The 27,718-nt window shown below is 46.2% G+C and overlaps 1 protein-coding gene across 17 annotated transcripts in view; it reads right to left on the bottom strand.

Annotated features, from left to right (window-relative positions):
- MYCBP2 (MYC binding protein 2) overlaps positions 1 to 27,718 on the bottom strand; it is a 1,769,078-nt gene that overhangs the window by 31,793 nt on the left and 1,709,567 nt on the right. For all 17 annotated transcript variants that reach the window (XM_069205243.1, XM_069205245.1, XM_069205247.1 and 14 more), the window contains one exon: positions 11,010 to 11,219. In XM_069205243.1, coding sequence (XP_069061344.1) covers positions 11,010 to 11,219 — 210 coding nt within the window. The remainder of the gene's footprint in view (positions 1 to 11,009; positions 11,220 to 27,718) is intronic.

Below are 27,718 nucleotides of genomic sequence, written 5' to 3'. Positions count from 1 at the left end.
GGAATAAATATCCAGGGTGGAAGCCTAGAGTTTTTCAGGCTCTCAAGAATATGCAAAAGGAGGTTGGGTTATTAGATGTATGGTTAGCTCTGGAAGGCCCTAAACCGGGGTATACTTATTTTTCTGCACCACATAGGAAATTTGCTAGACTGGATTATTTTTTTGTGTCTCCAATATTCCTAGAAAAATTAGAGATTAAGCTATACCCTCGCTTTATGGCGGACCATAACCAATTGGTATTAGTAATTAAGGATAGAAATCGCCAGAGAGTTCAGAAGAATTGGACATGTGAGCGTGGTTTGCTGAATGATTCTTTGTATATACAGCACATGAATGTGCGGTTAAAGGAATTTTTAGATTTCAATATTGGAACAGCCCCAATAGAAATAGTCGAGGATACATTAAAGGCAGTTATACGGGGGGGAACTATGGGGTATAGTATAAAGCGACGGAAGCAGGCGACAGCTCAGCTTCAGACATATATGGTGAAATTAAAGACAGTAGAAGAGCAGCTTAGCCGGGCTATTAGGAAGGATGTTGGGGTTGAGGACGCTATACATCAGGTCTCAGTCGCAAAAATGGCCTTCGGGAACTATTCAACCAAGAGGTTAGCGGGGAAAATGGCAAAAAAACGAAGTGAGTGTTATGAATGTAGTGAAAAAGTAGGGCATATATTAGCTATGCGGACCCGCCAGAAGGCAACTTCAGGTATAATCATGCAAGTACAAAATAAGGCTGGGCTGACAGTAACGAGACCTGATTCTATTAGGGAAGCCTTCCAGGAATACTATACAGAATTATATGACACAACTAACATGGAACAGGAGCATATTGCTAGCCACGGGCTGATGTCGACTAGGTGTAGCCAGATTACAGCAGACAATGAACAAATATTGGAACAGGAGGTGACAGTGGAAGAAATGTTAGACGCACTTGAGGCACTTCAAAGTGGGAAAGCTGTGGGGCCAGGTGGTATTTCTTTAGAGCTATACAAACACTTTAAGAAGGTGGTGTTATCAGTTTTGTTGAAATTGATGATTCATGTACAGACGGGTGGTAATCCTCCCCCATCCTGGGGCTCCGCGAATATTGTGGTATTTTTAAAGAAAGGGAGGAATCCGGATAGTTTAAGCTCATATCGCCCTATCACCTTGATGAATAGTGATGCAAAAATTGACTCCAAAATATTAGCGACTCGATTGTCTGGATGCATTCGCAAGCTGGTTAGTTGTAACCAGCATGGTTTTGTTCCCGGTAGGGATACAACTGATCATATAAGGAGGGTTATAGCATTATTTGATGCTACACATGTGGCAGCAGAACCTATGGCTATGATTTTATTGGATGCAGAGAAAGCATTTGACAGAGTTAATTGGAAGTATCTACAGCTATCAAAGCAATATATAAGGAACCGAGTGCTAGCATACGGATTGGGGGAGAATGCTCCCATTCCTTTAGGATTAGACGGGGTACACGGCAGGGATGTCCATGTTCACCATTATTATTTGCGCTTGACTTAGACCCTTTCCTACGCGTTTTGGAAAAGAGTACGAATTTTCAGCCAGTTATTCGTCATGGGTGGTCAACAAAAATTTTGGCTTATGCAGATGACGTGGCAGTTATAACCGCAAACCCTGATCTTGCCCTGAGAGAAATCGAGGACGTAGCAGAAAATGTTGGGGCAGTCTCTGGCTATCTCCTCAACAGAGATAAGAAACAAATAGTTATGAATGAGTATTGTAGATCGTCAGATACACGGAAAGTAGATCATGCAGTGTACTTAGGGATTGATATTCGACCTCAGGTAGAAGTGATTGTCCTGTCTAACCTTTTGCCTATTATAGAAAATGCCAGATATAGTTTTAGTAGATGGAATAATTTGCACATGACAATCATGGGGCGGTGTAATTTGGTAAAGATGACGTTTCTACTGAAAATACTATATTTATTTCGTGCAATTCCATTGGAAATTGAGAAATCTTGGTTTAGGAAATTAGACCAACTAATTATGCGGTTTGTTTGGTCATACGGTAAGATACGCAGGGCAAGCAAATATATGACACTCTCAAGGGGAAAGGGCAGATGGTCACTCCCCAACTTTAAGTTGTACCAGATGGCAGCTGCAATTCAGTATATGCAATCATTGTTCATAAGGGGAACATTTGTAAATGATAAGAAATATGTCCGTAGTATTTATGAGCTATTAATTGGCCGGGATGCAAAAGGGGCGATGTTCAAGCTCTTGGAACCAAGCTGTTTTAAGAAAACTTGGGTTAAAGTTCTTCAGGCAGCTTTTAAAATCTGGGGTCCGCTACGAAAGAAAATGGGATTGGGAAGGTATAATTATTATACTTTGATTAAAGATAATAGGTTCCTCCCTGGGATTTTTCACGACAGTATTATGAAGCAGTGGAATCAAAAGGGCATACAAAGGCTCAGGGATTTTTTTGAGGACTCTACAATTATGGCTTTTGGAAACCTACGGGGGAAATTCGAATTAGCCCAAACAAGCTTTTTAAAATACCTACAAGTTAGAGACTTTATTTCACGAAAGACTGGTGGACCTGTAGGGTTTGTTAAGAATTCTTTACTGGATAAGATGAACTCACCTGACAAGAATACAATATGATTTTTATATGTGGAATTGACAAACAATCTTCCTGATGATTTAATGAAGTATAGTCAAAAATTGAATATTAAGCTAAATGTGGAAGAGGAAGCCTTTTATGAGTCTCTAGAGTTAGGGTGTACCTCCCTGCTGTCAGCATCTCTCCAGGCACAACATTATAAAACAATATTCGACTTGTATATTACACCCAGGAAATTAGCACAAAGGGGTCGGGAACAAGGGGTACATTGCCCTAGATGTCAGCAACATGGGGTGGATATAATCCATTTGTTTGCGACTTGTATCAAATTAGTGAATATTCAAGCGAAACTGGAAAAGTTTATTAAAGATGCTGTAGGATTAGAAATTGAGTTAACACCGGGTGGTGTTATTAGGAGTTACGGAGCAAAGGAAGCCTACTGTTAGAAAATTTATTTTTATGATTATGTCAGTATATCGACTGTGTATTTCTTCGGGATGGCTTGATCAAGCACCTCCTACATATCACAATTGGTTAGATCGTCTCCTTGCAGTAAACCAGTTGGAAAAGGCTCTGTATGAGCGCAAAGGGAAAAGAGGGAGACAAAAAGGGCGAGAAATATAGGGGATCTTGGGTGAGTGGCGTGCCAATAAGTGGTGATTATATGAGATGTGTTATATGTGGCTAAATGATCTGCAGATCTATTGTTGTGATTGTTGGTAACTATACATATGTTTATTTATGGCTGCTTTGGTTACTAATAAAAATAAAAAATAAAAAAAAAAAAGTTAAGGGATCTGCAACTACAAGTCCCTATCAGATATGTCTTTAGTGAATGGTACTGTAACACACATGCTGGGCATGCCTGTGGATTTATGCAATTTCTGATGTGCAACTGAGATGTAATTAGTCAGCACAGCTGCTCCAGCTGACTACTAACCACTTTGAGGAGGTTGTTTTCTAGAAGCAGGCTTACCCCCTCACATCTCTCACAATGGCAGAGTCAACATCTCTGTGCTTTCGGAGTCCTTCAACTGTTTCACAGGCAGTTGAAAGCAATATGTAATCCACCTTACAATCAGCCTTGCAATATATCACTTAGTAATAACAGCCCTGCCTTTCACAGCCTAACTCAAAACAACATTAAGATGAATTGTTTCCTGTGAGGAAATGCCTCCTTGGCATGGTTACCCCCTAACTTTTTGCCTTTGCTGTTGTTAAGTTATGATTTGAAAGTGTGCTGGGACCCTGCTAACCAGGCCCCAGCACCAGTGTTCTTTCCATAAACTGTACCGTTGGCTCCACAATTGGCACACCCATGGCACTCAGGTAAGTCCCTTGTAACTGGTACCAAGGGCCCTGATGCCAGGAAAGGTCTCTAAGGGCTGCAGCATGTCTTTTGCCACCCTAGGGACCCCTCACTCACCACATGCACACTGCCTCACAGCTTGTGTGTGCTGGTGGGGAGAAAATGACTAAGTCGACATGGCACTCCCCTCAGAGTGCCATGCCAACCTCACACTGCCTGTGGCATAGGTAAGTCACCCCTCTAGCCTACCTTACAGCCTTAAGGTAGGGTGCACTATACCACAGGTGAGAGCATATGTGCATGAGCACTATGCCCCTACAGTGTCTAAGCAAAACCTTACACATTGTAAGTACAGGGTAGCCATAAGAGTATATGGTCTGAGAGTTTGTCAAACACGAACTCCACAGTTCCATAATGGCTACACTGAAAACTGGGAAGTTTGGTATCGAACTTCTCAGCACAATAAATGCACACTGATGCCAGTGTGTAATTTATTGTAACATACACCCAGAGGGCATCTTAGAGATGCCCCCTGAATACCTACCCGACGTTTAGTGTAGGCTGACCAGTTTCTGCCAGCTTGCCACACACCAGACATGTTGCTGGCCATATGGGGAGAGTGTCTTTGTCATTCAGTAGCCAGGAACAAAGCCTGTACTGGGTGGAGCTGCTTCTCACCTCCCCTTGCAGGAACTGTAACACCTGGCGGTGAACCTCAAAGGCTCACCCCTTTTGTTACAGCGCCCTAGGGCATCCCAGCTAGTGGAGACGCCCGCCCCTCCAGCCACTGCCCCCACTTTTGGCGGCAAGGCTGGAGGAGATAATGAGAAAAACAAGGAGGAGTCACCCACCAGTCAGGACAGCCCCTAAAGTGTCCTGAGCTGAGGTGGCCCCTGCCTTTAGAAATCCTCCATCTTGAGTTTGGAGGATTCCCCCAATAGGATTAGGGATGTGCCTCCCTCCCCACCAGGAGGAGGCACAAAGATGGTGTAGCCACCCTCAAGGACAGTAGCCATTGGCTACTGCCCTCCCAGACCTAAACACACCACTAAATTCAGTATTTAGGGGCTCCTCAGATCCCAGGAAAACAGAGTCCTGCAACCTGAAGAAAGAAGAAGGACTGCAGACCTACAAGCCTGCAGAGAAGGAGGAATAGACAACTGATTTGGCCCCAGCCCTACCGGCCTGTCTCCAACTTCGAAAACCTGCTCCAGCGACGCATCCGACAGGGACCAGCGACCTCTGAAGCCTCAGAGGACTGCTCTGGATTACGGGACCAAGAAGCTCCCGAGAACAGCAGCCCTGTTCAAAACCAACTACTTCTTTGCAACAAAGAAGCAACTTCCAAGGACTTCACATTTCCCGCCGGAATCGGGAGACTCTACACTCTGCACCCGACGCCCCCGGCTCGACCTGCAGAAAACCAACACCTCAGGGAGGACTCCCCGGCGACTGCGAGCCCGTGAGTAACCAGAGACGACCCCCCTGAGCCCCCACAGCGACGCCTGCAGAGACAATCCAGAGGCTCCCCCTGACCGCGACTGCCTGTAACAAGGGACCCGACGCCTGGAACCAACACTGCACCCGCAGCCCCCAGGGCCTGAAGGAACGGAACTTCAACGCAGGAGTGACCCCCAGGCGACCCTCTGTCTAGCCCAGGTGGTGGCTGTCCCGAGAAGCCCACCCTGTGCCTGCCTGCACCACTAGAGTGACCCCCGGGTCCCTCCATTGATTCCTACCTAAAACCCGACGCCTGCTTTGCACACTGCACCCGGCCGCCCCTGTAGGTGTGTTGTGTGCCTACTTGTGTCCCCCCTAGTGCTCTACAAAACCCCCTGGGTCTGCCCCCGAGAACTCAGGTACTTACCTGCTGGTAGACTGGTACCAGAGCACCCCTGTTCTCCATAGGCGCCTAAGTGTTTTGGGCACCTCTTTGAGCTCTGCACCTGACCGGCCCTGAGCTGCTGGTGTGGTAACTTTGGGGTTGCCTTGAACCCCCAATGGTGGGCTGCCTATGCCCCAGGACTAAGACTTGTAAGTGTTTTACTTACGTCCTAATCTAACCTTTACTTACCTCCCCCAGGAACTGTTGATTTTTGCACTGTGTCCACTTTTAAAATAGCTTATTGACATTTTTACAAAGACTGTATGTAATATTGCTTTCATTCAAAGTTCCTAAAGTATCTAAGTGCAGTACCTTACATTTAAAGTGGTTGATGTAAATCTTGAACCTGTGGTTCTTAAAATAAACTAAGAAAATATATTTTTCAATATAAAAACCTATTGGCCTGGAGTACGTCTTTGAGTGAGTTTTCCTCATTTATTGCCTGTGTGTGTACAACAAATGCTTAACACTACCCTCTGATAAGCCAACTGCTCGACCACACTACCACAAAATAGAGCATTAGAATGATCAAATTTTGCCACTATCTTACCTCCAAGGGGAACCCTTGGACTCTGTGCACGCTATTTCTTACTTTGAAATAGTATATACAGAGCCAACTTCCTACATCTCCTGCCTAACTAAAAACAATATTAAGATGAATTGTCTTCTAAAAAGCCAATTTACTTTAAGAGCCAGATTCTTAATTAAGCCATAACTTTACAAGTTGCTCATAATCTTACTATTTTTCTTTTGGATTCACAAACGTTTCTAGGTCTAAACAATGAAATCTACCAATATTGTAGGTTTATGTGCACAGGGCAAACCTTAGGTTCACAGTCACAGTATTGCACATTAACCTTTTTTACCACATATTTTCTAGTTGGAGAAATCCCTTTCCCAATCTGCTGAGTAACTTGAATAGTCTTTGCCACTAAGCATAGTAGAATGAACTGAAAGTCACAAACTCTTTGAGATGTTGATTAACACCCTTTAATTTACAACTATGAATCTGCTAACCAGAGTGGCAATTGGCCAATCCCATATTCTCCCTCCAATTACCCTGACACTACCATTGTCTACCCCCAGACTGTCAACTTTTGACTGTCAAATATCTGATATATTTTCTGTGGCCACGTGCTCATCTTCAGTATAAATGTCTACAAATTCTGATTCTATCCCGGTCAGTCTGGAAATCCCCAATAACTCTAAATAGCAGCAAGCAGTTTTGCAATGGACATAAGCCTCAACAACACTGTTTGGCTACTGGGACATCCACCTCATTTGAAACAACCAAAACTTCATCCAATGAGGTGGAAATGCTAAGCTCTCCTTCTCCCCCGAGAGATCACCATAACTCAGATTTAGTGTGAATCAAGTAGATTATATATACATGAACCTCCGACCGGAGTGGAAAGAGTGTTGCATGTGATTATACATTCATGTACTCCTTTTACAAACGGTGTACCACTGCTGGAACCGTAGCAAATGTCCTCATCAATTTTAGGCCTTCTGACCAACTTTGACCAACATTCAGTATGTGTATGGATCTTATGGCTTTGTGTGGCTGTTTCTTAAAGTCATAAAGGATAGATTGTTGCTCCACCGAGTCCACTGGAAGACAATTTCTTAGGCACCCTGTACATCAGAGCATGAAAACAAGCTATATTGTCTAGAGAAGATCCTAGCTGGATGGGCGATTTGTCACCAGTCTTGGGTATGATATATTTGTTCCATTCGTCATTCCCTCTGCCAAGTCCTTGTTGGAGTTCACCTTCTTCCAAATTTGTATATATGGAATCTGATGGGTCTTTGTCCCTTAAATCCTTAGGTATTGGTGGGACCAGTATTTGAATGACCACCCTGTGAGTTATGTCCAAACAAGGTGAAGGAGATGGAGGTGGCATATGTGGAAGCTGAAAGAGTAGGAATTACTGGGCCGAGGGCAGGGAGGGTTATAGGTTGTTCGGAAGGCTGTTGAGGAAGCAATCTTTGAAAGGTTTCCAACAACTGCTGCAATGTTGACAAAAGAATGCACCTGCATGACCTCTGAGTCCTTTCAATAACATGGAGGTCCATAAGACAGAGGAGGACATCATCTACTAATGTCTGTGACTGATACTAATATTTATGGTAAGCTTCCTCTTCATCTAAGGACCCCTCCTCAAACCCATGGTTGTAACACACATTCGCTCCATAGGACACTAGGCCGCCTCTGAGGTTTACTGTTTGCTGAGATCTGCTACCATCTTAGAGTCCAGAATCTGTATTGGTTGGCTTGCCATTCCAGTTATGATTGAAAAAGTAACTGGTATTGAAAAACATGTCATCAACAGTATTGTTGACAGGGCTGTCGTCAACGAGGAACGATATGTAATTCCTGTGTTTGCTGTCGACAATGAAAGACCGGTCGCAGTTGTAGGTGGAATGCAACATATCCTTGGGGTGGTTGTCGATGGTATCATCATTAATGATGGTCTTGCTGTTGAAGGTTGTAGTTAATGACGGTTTGGTCGTTGATGGGGTTGTAGTAAATGAAGCTCTCTTCACGGTGGTCAATGACCCTTGTTCCACAGGTGGTAATGTAGTCACCAAGGTCAACAAAGGTGGTGGTTTAATCTTTGGGATGCACAGAGGATAACTGAGAAGTCAGCAGTGAGGACTGCAGTTCAGTCAGGAGCTGGATTTTCATGCAGGTGTTTGCACGCATTGGTGTTCGTCCTTTCTGGAGTTTTTTTTCCCCCCTGAGGATACTCCTGTTTTTTTCCTATAACGAGGAGGCTGTGGGTGATTTAGGTAGTATGATGAGCTCTGGAAACACCACCTAGCCTATGTGAAAATGCTTAGTGAAGCACTTGTCACTGAATCATCTCCAGGTGAGAGGCATCCACCTTAGAAGAAGGGTATTTACTTTTCACCAACAAATTTAGGCCCTCATTTCAGCCCTGGCGGTCACCAACCGCCAGGGTTAAAGTGCCATTCGTACCGCCAACAGGCTGGTGGTACGAAATGCCATATTTTGACCGCGGCGGTACCGCTGCGGTCACACCGCCGGAGCTGGCGGTTTACCGCCATGGAGGTCTCAGCGGTCGCAATCCGCCAAGGCATCGCTGCTCTGGGGATTTTGACTCCCCTTACCACCAGCCTGTCCATGGCGGTAGACACTTGGCATGGGCAGTGCAGGGGCCCCCAGGCACAGCCCCATCGCGATTTCTGCGGTCTGCTTGGCAGACAGTGGAAAGCGCGACAGGTTCTGCTGCACCCGCCGCACCGCCACATTGCCGCGGGCAATGTTACAGCCCAGCGGGGAAGTTGAAATGTGGTTGGCAGGTTTGCGGCCGCATATGCGGCCGTTTGGTAGTTCAAACTTGGCGGGCGGCCTCTGCGACCCGCCAAGGCTGAAATGAGGGCCTTAGTGTCAGACTCTTCTGCCTATCCTTCAGATTCATGGAAGGAAAGGTTTTACAAATGTCACTGGATAAAAGCAATATGTTGCTCATGTGGACTCATTATTATCGATCTTCTGTCCATAAGAAGAGCAAGATTTGAAAAGACATTTTTTCGTCTTTGTCAGTCATGACTGTTGATGACAGAGAAAAGAACACCCTTCAGAAAATGGAGCTTTCACAGAAAATAAACCTAAAAACTTAAGTACTCTAAAAGCTGAAGATAGGTCTTGTACAACACCAGAGTAGACCAGAAACATAACGGGATACTGTGTTTTTTTTTGACAGTTTTACATAGTGCATAAAAGGCCCTTGAGATTCAGAGTGCTTCACACAGCATAGCAAAAGATATACAAATTCAAATGAACAAAAGTATAAGGTTACTGTGAAGTAAGAGCTAAGCTCTACTAGGGCACTCCCTCAAACGCAAAGTGGGATAGGAGTGCACAGAGGTTTGCGGTCCACTTCAAAGTTTTTAAAAAAAAAATATTATTTGTTTCCTTGCAATGACAGATTTAATCTTGAGATGATTTTTAATGTCATTCCTACGGCTACAGACAGTTATGAACAAACTGAAAACAGGGAGAGCACAGTATCAGAGCAATTAACAAAAATGAATCAGTCACTTCAGTCTGCTTAATGGGTCAGCCTAAGTGAAGACACTATTTATATTTAAATGACTGCATTTACCATGATGCCTTGGGGCTATTTTCTGCATGAGTGCAAGGCAGTGTGCTCCCTTTTTCTTTTTGGATGTCTAAATGACTGCTCCCGTGAGCCTCTTGCTGACGAGCACTGGTGATGCACCTGTGCGCCTACTGAGTGGTACAAAAACCTGTGAAGACGTTTGGCGGCATTTCAAGCGACCCCTTCAGTTACATACGCTCTCTGCTGATGACGGCCGAAAGCCAGAAACACGTGTCCAGAGATACGGCTCTCGCTGCACCTACCTTAGGTGAAAGACTTTCTACAGCGATACAGCACTTGCTGCACCTACTTAGGGTGAATCATTTTTTGAAAAATTTCCTTTATTTATATTTAGATGACTGCATTTACCATGATGCCTTGGGGCTATTTTCCGCTTGAGTGCAAGGCAGTGTGCTCCCTTTTTCTTTTTGGATGTCTAAATGACGGCTCCCGTCAGCCTCTTGCTGACGAGCACTGGCAATGCACCTGTGTGCCTACTGAGTGGTACAAAAACCTGTGAAGACGTTTGGCGGCATTTCAAGCGACCCCTTCAGTTACATACGCTCTCTGCTGATGACGGCTGAAAGCCAGAAACACGTGTCCAGAGATACGGCACTCGCTGCACCTACCTTAGGTGAAAGACTTTCTACAGCGATAAAGCACTTGCTGCACCTACTTAGGGTGAATACTTTTTTGAAAAATTCTCGCTATTTATAATGAAATGACTGCATTTACCATGATGCCAAGGGGCTATTTTTTCCGCTTGAGTGCAAGGCATTGTGCTCCCTTTTTCTTTTTGAAGACACTTTCAATTGTCATTCATTTCATATTCACATTTCCCCGTTTACACAAACAGCAAACAGTGGACACTGTTCACATAGTTGCAATTAATCTCATCACGTCTCACACCCATTCAGAAACTTACATTTATAAATATAAAGCTTAAAAGTTCTATAAACTGGATCCATTATTATGAGCTAGTTTCTGTTGTGATAATTCCCAGTTTGGATACATGTGACACTAAACATTCTAGGAGAACTAACATTCTAGGACACTGAAACACTGTTGATGTTGCAATCACACAAAATATAACCTACCTTTCTACATTTGAAGCAGACGTAGTAAGCATATCTGTTCATTGCATAACTGGCAGGGTCATTATAAAACCGAACACCTGGTGTTGTAATGGCCTCACTTTTATGCAGTCCTTCATATTCCAACCTCATTAAAGCTTTCCGTCGAACATCTTCATAGAGATCTTTAATCGGATCCAGCAAGTCCTTCAAAACTGTATGGTTTATTTTGTTCTAAAATAAAGTAACAGAACACTGTAGTGTTGCAGTTTCAAACAAGTGTAGCTTTCAGTTATTCACATTTGCAATAGTGAACAAAGAAATAAAGACATCAAAACTACATAACTGTGGTACTAATAGGACATTTCTAAGTAGAACTCCTTCAAGTAAGAGCCACACTATTTTTATCTGAATACATATGCCTCACCACAGTGCTAGTGGTTATCTCCACATTAAATAACAAGTGTTAGGAGAAGGGGCTATTAACTCCATTTGTTCAAATACAAATTGGGTTAAAAATAACGTCAGAGAGGGAGAGAAAGGCAAACATAGCAAGAGAGAATGAGATTGAGTAACTTGCTGGAAACAGTTTAACAGAATGCTATTTCTTTTGCAAAAAAAAGTACTACTTCCTGAACATTTACTTTTAAAATGGAACCAATATATAGGAGGCTTCGTACAGACATGAGAATGCTTCGTTTTTCAAATGCAAATGCATCTTGAACATAATCATTTTGGACATCCCAATCACAACTGAATTTTACTCTTTAGTGGGTCAACGATTTCAATACTGTGTGTGCTGTATAAATCACGATCTGAACAGTGTAATTCAATATTCATTTCATAAACTGATATATTTGAAGACTGGCATTAAGTCTGTCAATGTAGCAACATTAAACTGTATTTAAACAAATTAGCCACTGCCACATGTATTGTCCTTTTCAAGGTTTGATAGAGGATTTCTCATATGTGGGTATGTGTATTACCATAAACTGAGAGATATTAATTGAAAATAATTTACAGGTCACTTTGAGGATGTTTACTGAAGATGTGTTCCAATGGAGAACACTTCCTATTTCCATTATGGGCAGAGTGGCCTTATACAACTTAATTCACCCCCTAAATTTGCAAGCAATATGCAAAACTAACAACTTTTGGATACCCAAAACTTACTTCGTCAAACAGAATGAACAGGTACACTTTCTTCTATGAGGTGGTGGTAATGCAAGGTCCCTCGTCAAACACAGTTTGGGGGTTTATGAAGAAGGAATAGCATAGCCAGAATTGAGGCACTATTATTGGGCCTCACAATTATTAGCGGTGCATCTCAACATGAGCCCTCAGTCAAGTTGCCGTCATGAGTACTACATAGACGCCGCCTCAACACAGTGATGTCAGTTTCTTTTCATTACTTTCCACTCCAAAGTGCAGAGCTGCAAAGAACACTGAAATTGGTGTGCCAGAGCTAAGGCCCTGAATGGGGAAACCCTGTCCCTAGCAATCAGTTTGCAAGCGGGGAGGATGGGTGTGTCGGTAAGGAATCTGCAACTAGAATAGGTCTCTACCAGATATATCGGTACTGAAGGTAAGTAACTTGTACATCTGATAGAGACTTCTAGTTTCAGATTCCTTATGTTAGAATAGATACCCAAGCAATAACATCCTCGGAGGTGGGCAGCAAACCAAGATCATACTAGAAAGTCCTGCAGGACTGAACGACCAAAGTAGCCGTCCCAACGGACCCGACTGTCCAGGCAGTAATGTTTAGGAAACCTGTGCAAGGAGGCCCACGTAGCTGCCTGGCAGATATCTAGGAAAGGAACTCAGCATGCTAATGCCATGGAAGCAGCAGTTGCTCTGGGGGAATGAGTGTGCAAGCCCTCAGGGGGTTGCTTCTTAGCCAAAGCATAGCACATCTTGATGCAAAGAAGTACCCATCAAGAGATGGTATGTTCCTGCACCGCCTTCCCTTTCTTCGCACCTACTTATCCAACAAAGAGCTGATTGTCCACCCGTAAATCTTTAGTACGATTGAGGTAGAATGCCAATGCTCTTTTTAGATCGAGGCTGTGGAGTCTTTACTCCTCATGAGAAGGATGTGGAGGTGTGTAAAAGGTAGGCAAGGTGATGGACTGACCTACATTAAAAGGTGTAACCACTTTGGGAAGGAAGGAAGTCTTAGTGCGTAATACCACTTTGTCAGGGTGCACAGACAAAAATGGAGGCTCAGATGAAATAGCCTGCAGCTCATTCATTCTGGGAACAGAAGCGATGGCAACAAGAAAAACAGTTTTGAAAGTAAGGAGCCGTAAGGGACAATTCTGCATTGGCTCAAAGGGAGTACACATTAAGTAAGCACAAGATTGAGGTACCACTGAGGCATGATAAAAGTGGCAGGAAACAAATGGGTGAGACCCTGAAGAAATCGACTAACCATAGGAAAGTTAAAGAGTGTAGGCTGATCAGGCAACCTAAGAAAGGCTGAAATAGTCAATAACTAACCCTTAAAGGTGCCCAAAGCAGAGCCCTGCTGGGCGAAAGACAGAATAAACAAAATAACCTCAGAAAGAGAAGCAGAGAGTGGATCAACAGATTTGTTGGTACACCATGACACAAACTTATGCAAACAACTTTAGTATACCGTTTTGGTGGAGGGATGCCTAGCTGCTTAGATTACATCACAGACTTCAGGTGGAAGGTCAAAAGCCGTCAACTGCCACTGCTCAAACTCCACCCATGAAGGCGTATATTGGAAATGTTCAGGTGGAGAACAGTCCCCTGCTGCTACAACAGACGACCCTCCCGAAGGGGCAGCCTGAGTGGAGGATCGGTGGTCATGTTAAATAGCTCTGGATACCATACTCTCCGTGCCCAGTCCGGAGCCACCAAGTTGACTTGGGCTTGGTCATTCTTGATCTTCTTGAGAACACTGGGCATAAGTGGTATAGGCGGAAAAGAGGCCAGAGTTCCACTCGAGACAAAAAGCGTCTAAGAGCGAGTGCTGCCTTGGAAACTTCAATGCGTAAAACAGCTGACATTGCACGTTCTCTGCGGAGGCGAACAGATCTAACCAAGGCTCTCCCCACTGCTGAAAAAGACCTTGTGCCACCTCCGGATGGAGACGCCATTTGTGACTGGCTATGCATCGACAGCTGAGTTCATCTGCTCTGGCGTTCAGAGAGCCTATCAGGTGTTTAACCACTGGGGTAATGTCCTGATATGTCAGCCATGTCCAGAGGCGTAGTGCCTCTAGACAAAGGGCCCAGGACCCTACTCCGCCCTGTTTGATGCAGTACCACATGGGGGTAGTGTTATCCTTTAACACTTACGCTACTTTCCCTTTGAGAGAGGGAAGAAATGCTTTCAACACAAGACTAATCGCCTGGAGCTGCATAAGATTGATATGGCGCCCAGAGTTCACCGGAGACCAGAGGCCTCTGATCTCCGCTTCTCCCATGTGGCCGCCCTATTCCAGAAGTGACGTGCCCGTCACTATGGATAGATCTGGTTGGGGAAGGGAGAGAGGATCTGCCGTTGACCCAATGTAGATCCGAAAGCCAGTACTGCAGGTCTTTCGCAGACCCCTCCGAGATCTGGACCATGTCGGAGAGATTTCCATGATGCTGCGCCAACTGGATCTTCAAGTCCCACTGCAGAGCCCGCGTATGCCATCTGGCATGTGTCACCAGCAGAATGCAGGAGGCCATGAGGCCCAGCAGCCTCAGAGTCAGTCTCACTGAAACCCGAGATAGAGGCTGAAAGATTGGAATCATAGCCTGAATATCCTGGACTCACTTTTTCGGAGGATAGGCCCGAAACTGCACTGTGTCAGAGAAACTCCAATGAGCGGGAGCATCTGAGAGGCAGTCAGGTGTGACTGGCACTTTATAGTGAACCCTAGTGTGTGCAGGAGGTTCGCCATAGTCTGAAGGTGGGAGACGACATTCTCGGGCGAGTGCGCCTTCAACAGCCAGTCATCGAGCACCACTGCCATCACTTTCGTGAACACCCGAGGGGCGCTGGTAAAGCCGAAGGGGAGCATGGTCAATTGAAAGTGCTTGTGACCTACCACAAATCGTAGGTAACGTCTGTGGGCAGGTAGAATTGGAATATAGAAATAGGCATACTGCAAGTCCAACGCTACCATACAGTCCTTCTGGGTCCAAGGCAGACAGGACCTGAGACAGAGTGAGCATTTTGAGTTTCTCCTTCTTGAGGAAGAGACTGAGGTCCCGAAGGTCTAGGATAATACGTAAGCCCTTGCCTTTTTTTGGCACAGAAAGTAGCGTGAGTAACAACCGCAACCTACTTCTGGCGCACGGACCCTCTATATGGCTCCATTGGCCAAGAGAGCAGCAATTTCCTGGCGGAAAAGTGCCAAATGATCCTCCGGTATATGGCTAGCTGATGGCGGCATGGCTGGTAGGGCAGATTCGAAGGGGGGGAGTAGCCCCTTTGAACGATCTGCAAAACCCACCTGTCAGTAGTGATGGATTCCCAGTAGGACAGGTGATGGTGAACCCTGCCACTAACTGGAGCAGGGTGAGGAGACGGACTAGAAGGGTTTGGAGGCTGCAGCAGGGGTGGACTGGGCAGACCTCTGGCGTCCTATCCCACGACCACATGGGATTACGCGTCCCTGGCCACGCATCGGCTGAACAGCATGGGTGGCAAGGTGGTTGGGAAAGGGACCCAACAGGGAGCCCTTTCCATGGCCACGAAAGTGGCAAAAGGCAGCTTGTTGGAGATGAGGGGCAGTGGAAAGCCCAAGGGACCGAGCCGTAGCCCGGGAGTCAATGAACCTCTCCAAAGAGATGGACGCCATCAAAGTGCATGTCCATAAGAATCTGTTGGACATCCCCTGAGAAACCAGATGTACAAAACCAGGCGTGGCCCCTCAAGGCCACTGTCATTGCAACCGATCTACCTAGAGAGTCGGTCGTGTCCAGCCCACATCTGATAGTGAACTTTGCCGCGTCTTTCCCATCGGTGACAGTTCGGGAGATGATAGCAAGGGCCTCCTCCGGTATCGGAAGCAGAATTTGCGTGACTGTATCCCACCGACAGTGGGTATAGTGGCCCAAAAAGCATGCGGTGTTCACTGACCGCAGCGTGAGACTGGAGGAAGAAAACATCTTCTTTCCAAATTGTTCCAGCCTTTTTGATTCCCTTTCCGCAGGTGCGGAAGGGAAGGAGCCCAAGGATGAGAATGCCTGAATGACAAGGCTCTCAGGCATGGGGTGTTGGGACAGGAATTTAGGGTCGTTCAGGGCGGGCCGAGGGCAGCGTGCGATAGTCCTGTTCACAGGAGCCCCTGTGTTGGGTCTGGACCAAGTACCCAAAAGAACATCGGAGAGGGCTTCATTGAATGGAAGGAGAGGCTCCGATGTGGAAGCCCCTGGTTGAAGCACCTCCGTCAGGAGATTTGACCTGACCGGAACAGTTGTCGGCTCAAGGCCAAGGACCTCAGCCGCTCTACTGACCACCATGGAATAAGATGCTCCCACCGCCGTAGCCACGGTAGAAGGAGACAGCATGCAAGTGTCTGGAGAGGTATCCAGACTACTGGCCTCGCCCAACTCCTGTGCCCAGTCCAAGTTAGGGTCATCCTGGTATTTATTAGGGTCCAGGGATCCCTCCAATCCTTCCCTGAATTCGACCCCAAAAGATTAAAGGTCAGAATCCAACCTGGGGTGAATAGGGCTGATCGAAGGAGGTCAGGGATCAGGATCGGGTTGATGTTAATGGTGGACTCCACTGACGTCCGGAGCGTCGACAATTCAACCAACGCCGTGAAAGGTCTCAATGGTACGATTGGCGACGGAGCGGATCCGGAGGGGACTTGGGGGCCGGAGCCGCCGGCGCAGAACCCGAAGGCCCATCGATCTAACCTCTTGGGCCCGAAGGTGCCATATCAAAAAAACGAGGCGCATGGCCTCATAAAACTCCTTTAATTGGGCAGGGGTCAACAGGGCTCCCGAAAAATCAGGGAGGTGAGGAGCGGACCCACAAGCAGGATCCGAAGACGGAGGCCTCAAGCGTCAACGATCCTCCCGTGTCGCATCAGCCAAGTGACGATGCGAAGTCGAAGGGTGACAGGATCTCTTCGACGACTTCTTCTTCTTCTTCTTCTTACCTTGACTCGAAGACTTCAAAGAAGACGAGTGGTGGTGGCTCCGCGACTGGTCTCGAGACGTTCCCCTCAAGCGAGACCGGGACCTACCAGAGTTGAGCGTCAGGCTGCCATAAGCTTAAGGGACCGCTCTCTCAAGGCCTTCGGGTGCATGGCCTGGCACTCTTAGCACGACTTTGGGTCATGGTCGTGCTCCAGGCACCACAAACGGACACAATGCAGATCCGTCACCTACATCATGCGGTGACAGTCCTCACATGCTTTGAAGCCTGTGTTCGGGGACATCCCTTGATGCACCAAAAACTCACAAAAAGTCGACAAAAGTCAGTCGGTCAAAAAGTGACCAAGGGTAGCTCTCTCCAGATCAGCACGTGGCGCGGAAAGACAAGAACTGATGTCACTGAGCTGAGGCAGCATCTATGTACTACTCTCAACGTCATCAAGGCAACTATGACGCCAACGAAGTCGACCAACGTCACCTACCGACACGCAAGGATATTGCTTGAAGAAAAAATCTCCAGATCCAGTCTGATGCCGGGGTGAAAATTCTAAGATAAGCAATCTGCAACTAGAAGTCTCTATCAGATTATTTATTAAGGGGTGATCACAAATATGCGTGCCGGAGAAGCGGTAACATACGTGGTTGAGTGACCAAATATTAGACCACTCTGGAACAGGGTTGAGAAGTGCATCTCTGAAAGTTTGGGAAAGTCTTTAGCTCTATTCATTAGTCTCTCCTAGGAATACGCAGTGAGTTAGATTTCAACAAATACAATAAGATATTGTAGAAAGCTGGCTCTGTATATACTATATTGAATTGAGATACAGTGTGAACAGAGTCCAGGGGTTCACCAAGAGGCTTGACGGAGGCAAAAATAGATAATACTAATGCTCTATTTGTGGTAGTGTGGTTGAGCAGTTAGGCTTATCAGAGGGTAGTGTTAAGCATTTGTTGTACACACACAAGCAATAAGTGAAAACACACACTCAATGACTTAATTACATGCCAATAGTTTTTTTTTTTAATAGAAACATATTCTTTTGTTAATTTATTTCTAGAACCACAAGATTCAGTTAGCATGTAGATACATTAAATTAAAGGTACTTTACACAGTAATACTTAAAACTTTGAATGGAATCAACAATGTACACAATTTTCATTAAAATGGCAACAAGCTATTTTAAAAGTGGACACTGCAATTTTCAACAGTTCCTGGGGGAGGTAAATAAAGTAAATGTTTTAAGGTAAGTAACAAACTTACGGGTTCAATCTCCAGGGCACAGGTGGCCCACCGTTGGGGGTTCAAGATAACCCCAAACACCCAGCACAAGCAACACAGGAACGGTTATGTGCAGAGGTCAAACAGGAGCCAAAATAACGTGGGTCCCTATTGAGACAGAGGGTGCTCCCGTTCCAGTCTGCTTGTAGGCAGGTACCCGTATTGTCGGAGGGCAGAACGGAAGGGAAGGGGTTTGGAGGATTACTGGGTGGGACCCAAGTAGGCACAAAAACCACACCCTCAGCGGCATGGGGGCAGCCGGGTGCAGTGTGCAAACAGGGCATTGGGTTCTCAATAGAATTCTATAGAGGGACCCGGGGGTCACTTAGGCGCTGCAGGCAGGGCACAGGGGGGACTCTCGGGCAAGCCACCTACTGGGCAAGGATGAGGGCTGCCTGTTGGTCATTGCTGCACCGGTGGTCGGTTTTTCTCAAGCCTGGGGGCTGCGGGTGCAGTGCTTCTCCAGGCGTCGGATATCTTCGTCCCGGGCAGTCGCAGTCAGGAGGGTCCTCAGGATTCCCTCTGAGGCGTTGTCGTGGGGGTGCAGAGAGGTCAGCCCAGGGTGGACACGTCGTTGGAGTCGCCTGGGGGTCCTCTCTGGATAGTTGGTTTCTCTGGACACAGGTGGGGGTGTCAGGTGCAGAATAGCTGGACTCATGCTTCTTGATTGAGGCGAGAGTCCCTTTAAAGTTGGTTTCTTAATCTTCTTTTTGGACATGTCCGCTGTCCACAGGAGTTTCTTGGTCCTCGGTGATGCAGGCAGTCCCCTGGAGGCTTTTCAGGAGGGCTGGTCCTGCAGAACGTGTTGCTTCTTTTCTTGCAGCTTTTCAAAGTGGGAGGAGGGCCAGTAGGGCTGGGGATGAGTCAGTTGGTGTCTCCTTCTCTTCTCTGCAGGCTTTTCAGCTCAGTAGTACTTCTTTCATGAGGTCCCAGGAATTTGAAGAGCTGGGTTCAGAGTCGTCCCTAAATTCTAAATTTAGGGGTGTGCTAGGGTCAGAGGGCAGTAGCCAATGGCTACTGTCCCCAAAGGTGGCTACACTCTCCATGTGCCACTCCCTCGGGGGAAGGGGGCTCATCCCTATACCTATTGGTCCTAATCCTCCAAAGCAAGATGGAGGATTTCTCAAGGAGGGGCTCACTTAAGCTCTGGACACCTTAGGGGTGGCCCTGGCTGAGGGGGTGACTCCTCCTTGTTTTTCTCATTATCCCTCTGGACTTGCCGCTAAAAGTGAGGGCATGTCCGAGGGACGGCCATCTCCACTAGCTGGAGTGCCCTGGGGCACTGTAACACCACGCTTGAGCCTTTGAGGCTCACCGTCAGGTGTTACAGTTCCTGCAGGGGAGGTATGAAGCACCTCCACCCAGGAAAAGCTTTGTTTCTGACCACAGAGTGCACAAAGGCACTCACCACATGTGGTCAGAAACTTGTCTGGAAGTGGCAGGCTGGCACAGACCGGTCAGCCTTGCACTAGCAACTGGGCTAACATACAGGGGGTATCTCTAAGATGCCCTCTGTGTGCATTTTTCAATAAATTTATTGTGGTGAGAAGTTTGATACTAATCTTCCAAGTATTCAGTGTAGCCATTATGGTGCAGTGGAGTTCGTAATGTGAGACTCCCAGACAATATACCCAGTAGGGCTACCCAGCACTTACAATGTCTAAGAATTGAATTATAGGGGAATAGTGCTCATGCAGCTATGCCCTCACCTGTGGTATAGTGCACCCTGCCTTAGGGCTGTAAGGCCTGCTAGAGGGGTGACTTGCCTATGCCACAGGCAATCTTTTGTGGGCATGGCACTGTGAAGGGAGTGCCATGTCAACTTTGTCTTTTCTCCCCACTACCACACACAAGCTGCTAAGCAGTGTGCATGTACTGAGTGAGGGGTCCCTGAGGGTGGAATAATACATGCTGCAGCCCTTGGAAGCCCATCCCTGGCCGCAGGGCCCTTGGTACCAGGGGTAACTTTTACAAGGGACTTAACTGTGTGCCAGGGCTGTGCAAACTGTAGAAACAAAGGTACAGTTTTCAGGAAAGAACACTGGTGCTGGGGCCTAGTTAGCAGGGTCCCAGCACACTTTCAATCAAAGCTGGCATCAACACTAAGCAAAAAGTGGGGGTTGACAAGGCCAATAGTGGCATTTTCCTACAGATATTTTGTAATATTGGTGTAGCAGTGCCGAAATGAACAAATTACTTTCTCTGGGAATGCTCTTTCTGGTTACCTTTCTATCCAACTATAGAGTAATCACCTTTTGAGTCCTCCCAGGTGCCAGTCTGGATAAGGAAACTTTGCAATAGCTCCTGCATGACAATAGGTGGTAACATTGGACTCAATGTGAACTCTACGCTTCCTGTGAAGACACAGACACGTGTGTGTGTGTGTGTGTGACCTCTGCATGCCGACATAAGTCGATTTTTCACACCCTCTGAAAGACTGATTACAGAGTCAACAATCTACTCCACAGAATGGGGCGAAAGGTGGATAGTGAGGAATTTGTAGTTAGAGTACCCTAGACAAGGAATTGAAAATGTCACTTACCCAGTGTACATCTGTTCGTGGCATTAGTCGCTGCAGATTCACATGCTGTGCATAGTCCGCCGTCTGGTGTTGGGTCGGAGTGTTACAAGTTGTTTTTCTTCGAAGAAGTCTTTTCGAGTCACGAGACCGAGGGACTCCTCCTCCTTTGTTTCCATTGCGCATGGGCGTCGACTCCATCTTAGATTGTTTTCCCCGCAGAGGGTGAGGTAGGAGTTGTGTATGTTAGTAATAGTGCCCATGCAATGGAATGAATAAGTATGTACAAAATAAAGTTTAAGTAATATATTTACAAATGTATGTTGAAGATTACTTCCAAACGGCTACAGGCTCCCGGGGAGGCGGGTGGGCGCATGTGAATCTGCAGCGACTAATGCCACGAACAGATGTACACTGGGTAAGTGACATTTTCAGTTCGGTGGCATGTGTAGCTGCAGATACACATGCTGTGCATAGACTAGTAAGCAGTTATCTCCCCAAAAGTGGTGGCTCAGCCTGTAGGAGTGGAAGTAGTTTGAAATAAAGTTCTTAGTACGGCTTGACCTACTGTGGCTTGTTGTGCGGATAGCACGTCTACACAGTAGTGCTTAGTAAATGTGTGAGGCGTAGACCATGTGGCTGCCTTACATATTTCGTTCATTGGGATATTTCCTAGGAAGGCCATGGTAGCGCCTTTCTTTCTGGTTGAGTGTGCCTTTGGTGTAATGGGCAGCTCTCTCTTTGCTTTAAGGTAGCAGGTTTGGATACACTTAACTATCCATCTGGCTATACCCTGTTTTGATATTGGGTTTCCTGTATGAGGTTTTTGAAATGCAATAAACAGTTGTTTTGTTTTCCTAATTAGTTTTGTTCTGTCAATGTAGTACATTAGTGCTCTTCTGATGTCTAATGTATGTAGTGCCCTTTCAGCTACTGAGTCTGGCTGTGGAAAGAACACTGGTAGTTCTACTGTTTGATTTAAGTGGAACGGTGAAATAACTTTTGGTAAAAATTTAGGATTAGTTCTTAGAACTACCTTATTTTTGTGTATTTGGATAAAAGGTTCCTGTATAGTAAACGCTTGAATTTCGCTTACTCTTCTTAGAGATGTAATGGCAACGAGAAATGCAACCTTCCACGTTAAGAATTGCATTTCGCAAGAATGCATGGGTTCGAAAGGTGGACCCATGAGTCTTGTTAAGACGATGTTGAGGTTCCATGAAGGAACAGGTGGTGTTCTTGGTGGTATAATTCTTTTTAGGCCTTCCATAAACGCTTTAATGACAGGTATCCTAAATAGTGAAGTTGAATGGGTAATCTGCAGGTATGCAGAAATTGCCGCGAGGTGTATCTTTATGGAAGAGAAGGCTAGGTTTGATTTCTGCAAATGTAGTAAGTATCCTACTACATCCTTTGGAGATGCATGTAATGGTTGAACTTGATTACTATGGCAGTAGCAAACAAACCTTTTCCATTTACTTGCATAGCAGTGTCTAGTGGATGGCCTTCTAGCCTGTTTTATGACCTCTATACATTCTTGGGTGAGGTTTAAATGTCCGAATTCTAGGATTTCAGGAGCCAGATTGCTAGATTCAGCGATGCTGGGTTTGGATGCCTGATCTGTTGTTTGTGTTGTGTTAGCAGATCTGGCCTGTTGGGTAGCTTGACATGGGGTACTACTGACATGTCTAGTAGTGTTGTGTACCAGGGTTGTCTTGCCCATGTTGGTGCTATTAGTATGAGTTTGAGTTTGTTTTGATTCAATTTGTTTACCAGATATGGAAGGAGAGGGAGAGGGGGAAAAGCGTATGCAAATATCCCTGACCAATTCATCCATAGAGCATTGCCTTGAGACTGCCTGTGTGGGTACCTGGATGCGAAGTTTTGGCATTTTGCGTTCTCCTTTGTTGCAAATAGGTCTATTTGAGGTGTTCCCCAAATGTGGAAGTAAGTGTTTAGAATTTGGGGGTGAATCTCCCATTCGTGGACTTGTTGGTGATCTCGAGAGAGGTTGTCTGCTAGTTGATTCTGGATCCCTGGAATAAACTGTGCTATTAGGCGAATGTGGTTGTGAATCGCCCATTGCCATATCTTTTGTGCCAGGAGGCACAGCTGTGTCCAGTGTGTTCCCCCCTGTTTGTTTAGATAATACATTGTTGTCATGTTGTCTGTTTTGACAAGAATGTATTTGTGGGTTATGATGGGTTGACATGCTTTCAACGCTAGGAATACTGCTAGCAATTCGAGGTGATTTATATGCAACTTTGTTTGATGTACGCCCCATTGTCCTTGGATGCTGTGTTGATTGAGGTGTGCTCCCCACCCTGTCATGGAAGCATCTGTTGTTATCACGTATTGTGGCACTGGGTCTTGGAAAGGCCGCCCTTTGTTTAAATTTATACTGTTCCACCATAGAAGCGAGATGTATGTTTGGCGGTCTATCAACACCAGATCTAGAAGGTGACCCTGTGCCTGTGACCATTGCGATGCTAGGCACTGTTGTAAGGGCCTCATGTGCAGTCTTGCGTTTGGGACAATGGCTATGCATGAAGACATCATGCCTAGGAGTTTTAATACCATCTTTGCATGTATTTTTTGTGTCGGATACATGGCTTGTATAACCTTGTAAAAATTTTGAACACTTTGTGGACTTGGAGTGGCTATCCCCTTTGTTGTGTTGATTGTCGCTCCTAAGTTTTGCTGTGTTTTGCACGGCAGAATGTGTGATTTTGCATAGTTGATGGAAACCGAGTTTGTAGAGGGTTTGTATGACATACTCTGTGTGGTGTGAACACTTTTTTAGGGAGTTGGTTTTGATTAGCCAATCGTCTAGGTAGGGGAACACGTGTATTTGCTGCCTTCTGATATGTGCAGCTACTACTGCTAGGCATTTTGTAAATACTCTTGGTGCGGTTGTTATACCGAACGGCAACACTTTGAATTGGTAATGTATTCCCTTGAATACGAACCTTAGGTATTTCCTGTGCGAGGGATGTATCGGTATGTGGAAATACGCGTCCTTTAGATCTAAGGTTGTCATATAGTCTTGTTGTTTTAGCAGTGGTAATACGTCTTATAGCGTGACCATGTGAAAGTGTTCCGATTTGATGTAGATGTTTAGTGTTCTGAGATCTAAGATTGGTCTCAGTGTTTTGTCTTTTTTTGGTATTAGAAAGTACAGTGAGTAAACTCCTGTGTTCCTTTGTGTACGTGGTACAAGTTCTATTGCGTCCTTTTGCAGTAATGCCTGAACTTCTAATTCCAGAAGGTCTAAATGCTGTTTTGACATGTTGTGTTTTTGGTGGGACATTTGGAGGGATTTGGCGAAATTCTATGCAATAACCATGTTGGATAATTGCTAAGACCCAAGTGTCTGTTGTCATCTCCTCCCAAGCTTTGTAAAATTGGCTTAGTCTTCCCCCCACTGGTGTTGTGTGAAGGGGTTGAGTGACTTGTGAGTCACTGTTTGGTTGTAGGGGTTTTGGGACCTTGAAATTTTCCCCGGTTTCTAGGGAATTGTCCCCCTCTGTACTGGCCCCGAAAGCCTCCCATTTGGTACGGTCCCTGGTAGGTAGACGGTGTTGATTGTGAGGTGCTGGCTTGTGTGGCTTGACCCCGAAACCCCCCTCTGAAGGGTGTTCTGCGAAATGTGCCAAAAGTGCCTCTGCCCTGCGGGGAATAGAGTGCGCCCATGGCCTTGGCTGTGTCAGTGTCCTTTTTCAATTTCTCAATTGCCGTGTCCACATCGGGTCCAAACAATTGTTGTTCGTTGAACGGCATATTGAGCACTGCCTGTTGGATCTCGGGTTTAAACCCGGATGTGCGCAACCATGCGTGCCTTCTTATGGTTACTGCGGTATTTATTGTTCTTGCAGCTGTATCCGCTGCATCCATAGAGGAGCGTATTTGGTTATTAGAGATATTTTGTCCCTCCTCAGCTACTTGTTTTGCCCGTTTCTGTAATTCTTTGGGCAGATGCTCGATGAGATGCTGCATCTCATCCCAATGGGCTCTGTCATATCGCGCTAGGAGCGCCTGAGAGTTCACGATGCGCCACTGGTTTGCAGCTTGTACAGCAACCCTTTTTCCAGCTGCGTCGAACTTGCGGCTCTCTTTGTCCGGAGGTGGGGCGTCGCCTGATGTGTGCGAGTTGGCTCTCTTGCGAGCTGCCCCTACTACAACTGAATCTGGTGGCAGTTGTGATGTGATAAAAGCAGGGTCCGTGGGCGGTGCTTTATATTTTTTCTCCACCCGTGGAGTTATCGCTCTGCTTTTGACAGGTTCTTTAAAGATCTGTTTTGCGTGCCTTAGCATTCCCGGGAGCGTAGGCAGGCTTTGATAGGTGCTATGGGTGGAGGAGAGGGTGTTGAAAAGGAAGCCATCCTCGACAGGTTCTGAGTGTAACGACACGTTATGGAACTCTGCTGCCCTAGCTACCACCTGTGCATACGCTGTGCTGTCCTCAGGTGGTGAGGGCTTGGTAGGGTACGACTCAGGACTATTGTCTGATACTGGGGCGTCGTATAGGTCCCAAGCGTCCTGGTCATCTTGGCTCATGGTGGTATGAGCTGGTGAATGTGACGGAGTTTGTGCCGGTGATGTATGAGTTACAGGTGGAGGAGAGGGTGGTGGAGTTACTTTCTTCACCACTTTTGCTTGTGGTGTTTGTTCTTGTGTTTGGAACTCGAGTCTCCTTTTCCTCCTGATTGGGGGAAGAGTGCTGATCTTCCCTGTCCCACTCTGTATGAAGATCCGCTTCTGGGTGTGGTCTACGTCAGTGGTTTGTAACTCTTCTTCAAATCTGTGTTTGCGCATTTGAGAGGACAGTGATTGTTCCTCTGAATACGAGCTGGCCGTCGGTTCGGTTGCTGGGCGTTTTGGCACCGAAACTGTGTCTTTGCTTGTTTTCGGCTCCGAGGAGAATTTTCTCTTTTTTGTAGTCGAGCCTTCTCGGCGTCGATCATCCTCGGTGCCGCTGTCTCTGCGTCGAGCAGCTTCGGTTCCGCTGTCTCGGCGTCGACCCTTTTCGGCAGCACTTTCTCGGTCCCGAGATTGCTGCGTGCCTGTGTCTCAACCCGAGTCGGACGATCTCGGCACCGGTTCGCCCTTTTTCGGTGCCGATGGACGGTCACCTATTTTATGGGTTGAGCCATGGCCTGTTGGCAGTGGCGTCCCCTGGGCCTTGTCTGTTTTCCTGTGTGGTGCTTGTTTCGACGTCTTACTCACGGTTTCTTCAACGTTTAATTCCTCCGAGTCCGATTCATGGATGGAGAAGGCTTCCTCTTCTTCTCCTTGTTCCTCGAACCCTCGTTGTCCTGTCGGCGTGGACGCCATTTGCAACCTTCTGGCTCTTCGGTCACGGAGCGTCTTTCGGGACCGAAACGCACGACAGGCCTCACACGTTTCTTCCTTGTGCTCGGGCGACAGGCACAAGTTACAGACCAAATGTTGGTCTGTATATGGGTATTTGCTGTGGCATTTAGGACAGAATCGGAACGGGGTCCGTTCCATCGGTGTCGATGATACACGCGGTCGGGCCGACCAGGCCCCGACGGGGGGGTCGAAGTTACCCCGAAGGGCTACCGGAGCTCTTCACGATTCGGTGTCGATTCTATCTAACCCGATACCGAACGAAACAATACCGACGCAGTTTTCCGAAGTTTTGACTATCTTTCCGTCCCGAAACCCGGAGCGAAAAGGAACACGTCTGAACCCGATGGCGGAAAAAAAACAATCTAAGATGGAGTCGACGCCCATGCGCAATGGAAACAAAGGAGGAGGAGTCCCTCGGTCTCGTGACTCGAAAAGACTTCTTCGAAAAAAAACAACTTGTAACACTCCGACCCAACACCAGACGGCGGACTATGCACAGCATGTGTATCTGCAGCTACACATGCCACCGAACATATAATTTACCCTGTAAGCATCTGTTCATGGCAAGTAGTACCGCAGATTCACATGCTTGCATACTTCTGCCATCTAGTGTTGGGCTTAGATGTGTACAAGTTGCTTTTCTTCTAAGAAGTCTTTTGAGTCACACGCTTTAGGGACTTCTCCTCTCGGTGATAATGCGCATTGAATCCACTGTTAAATTGTTATCCGCAAGATGGTGAGAATGGAGTGTATAATTGTAAGTAATGAGATGTCCATGTGTTTATAGTGTGAGAAAACTGGTGTCAGGGGAAGAGGGTGGTTGTATGGGAATCTACAGCACTACATGCCACAAACAGATGCTTACCGGGTAAGTAACATTCTGTTTGGGGCATGTGTGGCTTTAGATACACATCTTGCACAGACTGTAAAAGCAGTCCCACTCAGAAGCAGTGGCTAACCTGTCAGTGTTGCTGTTGTTTGAAAAAGTGTATGTAGCATTACCTGACCTACTTTGGCTTGCTGGTGAGCTAAATCACCCGAACAATAATGTTCGGTGAAAGTGTATGGTGCGCTCCTTGTAGCTGACTTACATATGTCAGCTACTGGAATGTTTCCTAGAACAGCCATAGGGGAGTGTGCCCTAGGAAGTGCAAGTAACTTTCTATTGGCTTTAGAATAACAGGTTTGAATGCATTTTACTATCCATCTGGCTATGCATGATTTGGATATATGGTTCCTTTTATGGGGAGGTGGAAAAGCAGAAAAAAGTTGCTTGGGTTTTCTGAATGTTTTCATTCTATCAATGTAGAACATAAGGGCCCTTCTGACATCTAATGTACAGAGAGCCCTCTCCACAAATGAACCTGGCTGTGGGAAGAAAACTGGTAGCTCGTTTGAGGTGAAAATGAGAGACAATTTTAGGAAGAAA

The sequence above is a fragment of the Pleurodeles waltl genome, chromosome 8 (assembly GCF_031143425.1).
Source record: "Pleurodeles waltl isolate 20211129_DDA chromosome 8, aPleWal1.hap1.20221129, whole genome shotgun sequence".
NCBI lineage: Eukaryota > Metazoa > Chordata > Amphibia > Caudata > Salamandridae > Pleurodeles > Pleurodeles waltl.
This window is presented reverse-complemented; position numbering and strand designations above follow the sequence as displayed.